Source organism: Lipotes vexillifer, unplaced genomic scaffold (genome assembly GCF_000442215.2).
Source record: "Lipotes vexillifer unplaced genomic scaffold, Lipotes_vexillifer_v1.1 scaffold159, whole genome shotgun sequence".
NCBI lineage: Eukaryota > Metazoa > Chordata > Mammalia > Artiodactyla > Lipotidae > Lipotes > Lipotes vexillifer.
In genome coordinates this window covers 1,245,121-1,254,461 of record NW_006770589.1, presented here as the reverse complement: position 1 = coordinate 1,254,461, position 9,341 = coordinate 1,245,121, and the positions used below count along the sequence as shown (strand labels likewise).

General features: G+C 39.7%; 1 protein-coding gene across 1 annotated transcript in view; it reads right to left on the bottom strand.

Moving 5' to 3' along the window:
* Positions 1-319: 319 nt before the first annotated feature.
* Positions 320-9,341, bottom strand: part of FAT4 (FAT atypical cadherin 4) — a 172,929-nt gene continuing 163,907 nt past the window's right edge. Inside the window, exons 17-19 of the mRNA XM_007446249.1 lie at positions 5,973-6,234; positions 4,788-4,790; positions 320-3,340 (exon numbers count right to left, since the gene is read on the bottom strand). Of these exons, the coding sequence (XP_007446311.1) occupies positions 1,476-3,340; positions 4,788-4,790; positions 5,973-6,234 (2,130 nt within the window). The 3' untranslated portion in view covers positions 320-1,475. The remainder of the gene's footprint in view (positions 3,341-4,787; positions 4,791-5,972; positions 6,235-9,341) is intronic.

The following is a 9,341-nucleotide window of genomic DNA, read 5'->3' as shown; positions in this document are numbered from 1 at the left end:
TCTAGGGGGAACTTCCAAGCAGCTTTTGCCAGAATGCTTAAACCAGGCTCATAACAAAGTCAGTCTCCTAAAGTCCAACCTAGTCTAGACGCATTATGCTCTAGGGAAGTCCAAGAACTCTGACAGGTAGGAATGCACTAACGCGACCTTAAAATATCTGTTCTGGCAATTATCCATACTCATGTTTTTTAAAAGAAAATGATGTTGCCCATTTATCATTCAACTTGTCATACCCTATTGACAAGTAAAGACTTTTCTCAATTGGGCATGGAAAGAGTATGGGAAAATGCAAAATTAATAGTACACTATGAATGCAAAGTATTTTAAATAAATATTTTAATTCTATCGTTGGCATTTAAAAGTAGAAAGCATACAGTATGTTACAAATATCAAACTGTGAAAAATATGAACGTTACATAAGTAACAAATGTAAAAAAGGTATTTTCTTACCTTCCCTGAAAGTAAGAAAACCATTCAGCATAGGAAAATATCAGTATCAAAAACACAGCTTCGGTGTAAAAAAAAGTTTTTACACAGTATTAAGAAAAGGGTCTACAAAATGACAGAAAGTAAGAAGTGTTGAAATTTGACTTTATATAAATTATAAAAACTGGGTACTTGGGGTAAATGTTAAATGGCTGAAAACTAAGTCCAATCATAGGCTTTCTTGAGGTTGATTCTTTAAAATTTTAAAAGCATAGAACATTTTTCAATAAATAACTTTTAAAAGTGTCTCTGAGAAGTGTTGTTAGGACATCGTTCCACAGCAGGAGAGCGGCAGAGTTCTGGGGACAACATTTTGTTCCAAGTGGAAGCCTGATGAAAGTCAGAAGACCAAAATTGCTTACAAAAAAGATTCGGAATTTTTAGCAAAACTTTGTAAGAAAGTTCTAAAGTGCTGAACAAAATGACTTAATTTTCGTACCCACGGTCATGACAAACATATTCAAATATTCAGACATTTCTGAGCAACATCGAATATGGAATCCATAATTCTGAAAAGTGTTAATACTTAGTCGTTCATTCAAGGATAGGAGGGCTCTTTCTACACTTTACAAATATGGGTTAAACCTCAAGGATCTTGCAATGCAAAACATGACAATAATAATACAATGGAAACAATACACATACCCCACCGTGAAAGCACAAGTTCATTTCGGCAATGGCAACGGTATTAATTTTAAAAGTCACAAATCAAACATTGGTAAATAAGAAAAACCTTTCCAAACGCTGCATGCCACATGACTAGTTACAAAATACAATGCATGCAGGAAAAGAAATTCAACCAAACATATTTAAATTAAAGAGTTGTTTTGAGTCTGTTTCAGCAGCATTGTGGTTATTATTTTTAAGTTTTCCTCTAACACCAGTTCATACTGGCCTGTTTTGCAAATGTGACCCACCCTATTCGGCAACCTTACAATGGTCTGAGTGTTTCTCGTTTTTTATATTTTTATAACGCCAGCACACAAAGCTCACACATACTGCTCTGCTTCCCCGTCTTTGGGGGCTGGCTTAGTGGTCCCACCTTTGCCTTCTTCATTTGCTGCTGCTTTTTCCGGGAGAGATGCCAAATCTTTAAACACATCTACATAATGGCCAAAGCCAGGGCCCCAGTTCAAAAGGTTGTCCCAGTTGAAATTCCCTGCTTGCTGCCCAAGCTTCAAGGGCAGTGTGTTGTCAGCAACCCCAGGCGCTGCTGCCTGTGTGCCTACAGGTCCCCCCTCAGCCCTGCGGCCGTGGTATCTTCTAGGCTTCAGTCTGGCTCCATAATTATCTTCATCATCTGCATCAGATTCATTGACTTGAGATAATTTGGGCATCCTGGAAGTATATACCATTGGTTTTTCCCTGTCATATTCCATTTCTGAGCAAGTGAAAGACTCATGAGAGTCACTGTCAGAGGAAGATTCTGGAGCTGGAATGCCATCCGCTGGGTTCCTCGTTCTGGACAGTGGCCTTCTGCAGTCCTCTTCTGAAGAAGACCTCCCGTGATCTGCACTGCAGATACTTGGGTTTCTAGGGCGAGGGGTGTTTAGCCTCTCCACCTCCTCAATGGAGAGTCCTACTGGTGGAGAAGATTCCAGAGGAATCTGCCCAATTGGCTGCTTCAGGCGACTCCCCGGTCTAGAACCATGAGAAGCCATGGCCTGAGGACTCTTGCTTCTCCTTCCCAGCCTCGTGGCATAGTTGAAAATGCCGGGTTGGCACACGTCGCCGTGCATTTCCAAAGTATTTCCATCCCTTATCGGAAGATGCAATTCCCTGGCCGGGCTGTTCCTGTAGAAAGTGGAGGACTTGGAGAAAGGGGCTGGGCTGTGTCGAGACAGAGGGTTGGGAGTTGGGCAAGCCGAGTGGCTCAGGGAGCTGGATCTTAAACCTTGACTGTAGGAAGGCTGGTAAGTCAAGCTGCTGGCTCCTAAGGGCATGGGGGACTGCCTGGCGAAGCCTAGCGGGCTGTGCCGCTGGATGGAGAATTTTGGGGTGTGGCTGCGGAACTGCTTGTAGTGTTGGATGATGTCTGCGTCCGAAGGGGCGATGCTGCTGGCATTGTCGATGTCGTAATGCTCTATCTCTTGCTCCGGTGAAGCCAAAGGGGCACTGGGGATGGTTTCTGAGTTGTGGGGAAGATCGGTCTCATCGTAGATGAGGTAGGGGTTCTCCCTTTCAATGATATCAGGCTTTGGGTTCCCTTCGGGCTGTTTCCTCACGGTCATGTCCTCCCCGTAGGGGGGGATGTTGTCTGGATCATCAAAGGCAACGTTCTCACTTCCCTTTTTCTTCTTTTCCTTCGGTTTCTTCTCCTCTTTGGGATTTTTAGCCTTCTTCCCCCGGCACTGGTTACACAGAATCAGGCTCAGGACCAGGAGGGCCAGGACGGTGGCACAGCTGCCCACGATGGCAGGCACGGCCCACAGGGGCAGGGAGATCTCCTCGGGGCCCTGACTCAGAACACAGATGTGCCCTCCGGGACTTCCAGCCTTGCACACCCTCCCCGGGGGACAGAAGACACCAAGACAGGCCACCACCGTCTCACAGGTCCTGCCTGTGTGTGACTCCGGGCAGCTACAGGTGAAGCCGGAGTGCAGGCCTGGCTCACAGCTGCCCCCGTTCTGGCACGGGTGGGAGGTGCAGTCCCCGGGGGGGACGCACTTGTACGCGTGCCATTGATTGATGCACAGCAGATCTCCCCAGCAGGGGTTACTGGCACAAATGTTCGGGCCACGACAGCCCATCTTCACTGAGGGATCCGTCTTCGAAATGGAGGCCAAGCTGTGCTTCCCGCTGAAAGGAAGACTTTCTCCGCCGTACAGCACAGAAGCGATGCAGCCATCAAACCCTGCCGGGGCAAGAAGGAGCAGTAAGGCGTTTTAGGGAAAACCAAAGGCTTAACAGGCTGCACAGATCTGCCGAAGAGAAGCTTCGCAATCACATCACGAGAGTTTAGACACCACAGTCCCAGCGCCATCACCCTGTCCGAAGGCAATAAATCCGTGCATCTTACAACAGAAGTTAGCAAGATGAGTAAGATTTCCAAAACAGAACGTGGAGCAGATTGCTGGCATCCTGCTCTTTCTGAACATTCATGAAGGGCGCTAACAGGCTGCGTCTTCGTTTTATCCCTCCTTTAATTATCTGTTGGTTTTATTTTTAGAGTCTATGTACCAAGAATTACATACATAAAAATAAATTTTATTTTAAAACTACTTAAAAAGAACCAAAATAGGCCAATAGCTTCAAGCATTAGATCTTGCACTCTCAATGGAGGTGATACTGCTCCCAAGGGGGGAGTTGAACATAGCTTCTTAAGGAGTAAAAGAAAAATCTTAGCTATTACCATGACTTGTGGGCCTCCAAAGGGCAGATATAGAGTATACTTGTGGCAGGGACATGGGGGGCGGGGATGTGGATAAATCGGGAGGTTGGGATTAACATATAAACACTACTATGCGTAAAACAGATAACCAACAAGGACCTACTGTATAGCACAGGGAACTCTACTCAATATTTTGTAATAACCTATAAGGGAAAAGAATCTGTATGCACATTTCTGTGTATATATATATATATATATATATATATATATATATATATATATATACGCACATATGTATAACTGAATCACTTTGCTGTATACCTGAAACTAATAGAACATTGTAAGTTAATTACACTTCAATAAAAAAAAAATGGAGTATACTCATTCAATTAACATTTTATGCGGTAGTGATGGCAGGGGTTGGAAAAGAAGATCTAACACAGCTCCTTAGAGGGAGATGATTTAAAAAAAAGTTGAGAAATACTTTGTTACACTAATATGTGTGTGCTAATATTGCTAATGCTCCAGTCACAAAGCCCAAGAATATATCTTGACACTAACAAAAGGGCATAATTTACATTGGCTTATTTTCTTACAACATCCAAATGAATTAGCATCCATATTCTAAAACAAGCTAAATACATAAGAACTATTTATTACCTAGGCTTTAACTTTTATGCTTTGACTCCTTTACTATACAGCACATTTTTCAATTTTCCTTTTATTTGGTGCATCATTCCACCCTAGTGTCATTTCCATCCCTGATACACTCTTTTTCCATGAGTTCCTGGGACATCTGCTTTTGTTCCTCCTCTCCTGGTTTTCTTTCTATGACTTAGTCCTCTTTCTGTCTCATTCCCCTCTAGACAGCCATTGGCTCTTAGAATTACTCAAGGTAAGGCCCTGGGCTTTCTTTTTACTCTACACCCTCATATTTGCTTATCATATCCATGCCCAGTACTTCAGTTACCTGCTCGACACTCATAACTCCTAAATAAGTATTTCCAACTGGTCTACTTCTGATTTCTAACCCATCTACCCAAAGGTCTTTCTCAAAGGTTCTCCAAACTCAGAAAGCTCCAAACAAGACCTTGATGTTCCCCATAGATGTACTTTTTTTTTTTTTTTTTTGCACCCTTCTGCAGTTTCCTCTCTTAGTGGCACTACCCATTAGTTGAAATGTCAGAAACCTTCCTGAATTTTACCAAAAGCATCAACACTTTGGCTCATTTACATTCCTAAAATATTCTTCCCTATCCACTACTTTTAAACTCCTGTGCCACCAAACTGGTCCAAGCTCACACAATACCTTGCGTAGATCACTGCAATATCTTCCCAGCTAATTTATGCAAGTCCCCTCTTGCCCTTCTCCAATGTATTTTCCATGGTGTAGCTGGAAAGATCTTTAATGTCACTGTATATCTGATTTTGATACTTCTGTGATTAATTTTTCAGTAACTTCCCATTGTTCCAAGAATGAGATAAAAATTGCCACATAGTCTAGGAGAACTTTCACTCTCCAACTTCATCTTTCATCTGTGACATCAGTCCCCAGTATTCTGGGTTCTGTGATCCTGACTTAATCTGCTTCTTTCCCTTTAGTTCCCATCAATATAAATTAACTTTCATACTTTCCCATCCTCATCTTCATAGTTCAGATTTAAGTACAAATGTCAGTTTCCAGAGAAGTTTCCCCTTCTCCACGTTTTTGGCAATCTCTTAGAATCCTATATTCTTCCTCACATCATTTATCATAGGTTAAAATAATATAGTTACTTGTGTAACGATTTGATTGATGTTTGTCTTCCTTACAGGACCATGTATTCTATGGGAAGAGTCCACCATTGTAGTTCATGCCAAGTACCTACAGGGCTCTATAAATATATGTTGTGTGAATGAACAAACGGATGAGTAAATGAATGAATGTATAAATAAATATTTGGTACACAAGGAAAGGATCAAAACATCCTGGGCTGAGTTATGAACTTGGTAGAAAATGCCTAAAGAAAGTGATGACCAATAATTTATTACCAACTTTCTAAAGGTAGTTATGATAGTCCTAGAATATTCATAATGGACATTAACAGATATCCAACTACTTTTAGAGGAACAATTTTACCTTTCTTTTGTGCCTCTACTCAACACAAGCATTTACCTGTTTGAGTATCTCGATGAGCTTGATTGGGAGGAATTCCTCCAAGAGATATAGTGAGCACATCGAGGCCACCAAAATCCTGAGTAGGGTGAATGATATCTCTGTTATAAATTCTGTCGATGGACAATACTGTGGCTGTTCCATTTTTTCCAATTAGAAAAGTATGCCAGTGGCCGTCAGCAACATAGACTTCAGGAATATTTCTCTCCACTTTCCCAGCAATTCCTGCATCTGACGTAAAATGTACTTTGCCATTCTTAATCTGTAAAATATATTAAAAATAGTGTACAATTAAACTATGGTACGCTTGAATAAAAATAAAAGTGTTGTGAAACCTTAAAACATTAATCAGTTTAAAGCAGAGAGAACAGTTGAGGAGTCTGGTTGTGTTAGAGTATGCCTTTACAATTTTAGGTAACATATACCTTCACATATAATAGGTTCAACAGTTTTCAAGATATTCTTATATTTATAACTAATTTTTCAAGATGTATAGATTTATTTTCCAGAATGCAACTGAGATAAATAATAGGGTGAATACTAATCTTAAGATAGGTAAATCACACCATTTTATGAGTACTTATGTTTTAATGGCAATTGCAAGTTTAAAAAAATTGTTTCATAAATGGCCCATAGCTATCAAAAAATTTTAAAACTATATCCAAAAAGAGAAATTAATGATTAACTATAAATGAAGCATAGTTGGAAAAGTGAAGACATGAAGAAATTGTTTTACCTGTCATCTATTACACACTGGAATTTTATCTTAAAAAATCATGCTTATTATTTATTAAGATGACCACTATGATGAATAAAGGGTGAGTTCTTAATAATGAGGCATCTGGACAAGTCTTTATTTTGGCTGTCTTTTAAAATTTATCTAAGGGATATTTGGTTTCTTTTACTTCGCCCAGTAGAACATTGGGTAACAGGATGCTCTTACTCCAGTTTCCAGCTCCCAAGTTTCCAGTTTTCTAAGTAGACACTTAGAAAATGAAATAATTTATAAGGCAGGATGAAAAGAGCATAATCCTATCACTACTGCCAGACAGAGCCGGTGCCTCGGCCGGGGGATAAAGTGGCACTGCGTATCAAATGACGGGAATGAAAGGATGGATCCGTTTATTTTGTCACTCAGATCAAATGCTTTTTCTACATGCAACAAACACATCTGGTAGAATTAAAAATGAGTTCATTTTTACTTTATGGAAAATATGCCTAACACATTTACATAAGTTATTCATAATGTAATATTTTATTAAAGCAGTTTCTCCAGATAGTAATATATTCCAGTACTGAACCCAGGGGAAAAAAAAAAGAAAACTGTGGTTAAATGACAATAACATTTCATCGAATGGGCAATGTCTCATGAAACAGACAGTGAAAACAGCAACTCCTCTTTGGTTATAGCCAGAGTCCTTTTTGGAAAGAAGTCTTGAGAAGAGCCTTCCGCAAGCTCTGTGTTTCTCTCCTAATTGATTACACCATGTCTTCCTTTCATTCGACCAATTTCTGATGACAGGGTCCTTGGAACATGCCATGGAGTAGGATAAATAAGAATATATGTTTCCATTACAACATTCTTCATGTTCTCCTTCTCCCCAATAATACTCTACCTAACTCTTCTACCCACCCTAACTTTTGAAACGTCATGCTCATTTTTTGCTTGGTTTTATTTTTTCATAGATTGATTTGCTCATTTATTTATTTTTCACTCTGTAGAGCTCGGAATCATCCTAACTCTGTAAGTCATACCTGGCCTCACTTCAAAAGGAAAACAAACAAACAAACAAACAATACACCAAAAACCAGAATTGATTTGGAGTAGAAACAAAGCCCATCATCTGGCGTTATTACATTTGCAAATATGGAGATACCCAATGTGCTGTGAAAGAAGAGAGATTTGTGAAACACTTTAAATACAGTTCAAAAGCCGTTATACATAAGAATGCTTTTCTTTTGTTTTCCTCTCTGAAATTTTCTCTCCTTAGTTTCTTTTTTATCTGAATTAAAAAAAAAAAAAAGAAAGAAAAGAAGGGGAAAAAAGAGAGAGAGAGAGAGAGAAAAGCAACTGTCAGAAACTGAGCCAAAAGAAAGAAGAAAACCAGGGGCCTTGGTCACTGATAAGCTAACTGATAAGTAACAGTCCATTCTAACTTGCTTCCTCGCCTGGATAAGCAGATCGGATTCCTGTCATCCAAGTAACTTGCTTACTTACAAAAGTCACTCTCTTCCTGTCTGTTCAGTTCTTCTGAATCACTGTTTCTTTTTAATCTATTTACTCCACCTGCCAAACCCCTGACTCTCTGAAAAAACCCCTTTCAAAATTTTCTTACAAAAGAAATGTGCATTTTGGTCTGCATTAGTCATTATTTTTACTCATTTTCCCTTCAGGGAAAAAAGAAATCTCTTTCTAAGTGCTTGCTACCAATGCAACGAAATCTGGAGAAGTTGCATGCTGCTGTCCTGTTGGAAATGCAAGATTTTATGGTGACAAAAACGGATGTCGACATTCAGCTTCTTCCTTGAGGAAGAAAAATATTCTGTCTCCAATTTCTTCAAGCACATTGTTTTTGTATCTCTTGGCTTAAAGAGATAGCATACAGAAATATTTCATATGTCATTTAAATGGCACGAGGACTTGGAAGCAGCCTAACAGATAACGCACAGACCTCAATGTCAAAGCCTCTCAATGCATATAAAAAATGTTTCTGGTAGAATATGGTGGTCTACTTCTTTCCTTACTTTCTTTACTTCCAATACACTTTTCAATGAAAACCATAAAACACCAGATAATAACGTTATACAGTGACTTAGGTGTTTCATTTTGCAGCAGTTACTCTACTAATTCTGGATCAACAATGGAGGTAAAATTATAACCTGAAGATATCCTCCAACTGGATGAGGGCAGGGTTTCTCAACCTCAGCACTGACATTTCACACTGGATGGTCCTTTCTTGTGGGGTGTTGTGGTGAGCACTGAAGGGTGTTTAGCAGCATATTTGACTTCTACCCACTAGATGTTGGCAGCAGTACCCTCCTCACTCCCAACAACCAGGACAATAAAAATGTTCCCAGGCTTTGCCAAATATCCCCTGTGGAGGGGTGGTAAAATCACCCCCAGCTGAGAATGGCTGGACTAGGGGGATTATGAGAATTTTAAAAAGATTGTTTTTTATACTATTTAAAGCTATGTACAGGCCACATAACAACTGAGTTGGCTTGGACAGAGAGAAATTTTGAGAATAAAGAAGCTGAAGTTTAAAGGTGAATGTCTGTTTTTATTTTTAGTATTTTATGTGAATTAAACTTGGTAATTTTCTATGCATATTGCTCTTTTCCTTATGAGCTAAGCTTTCAGTAATTTTC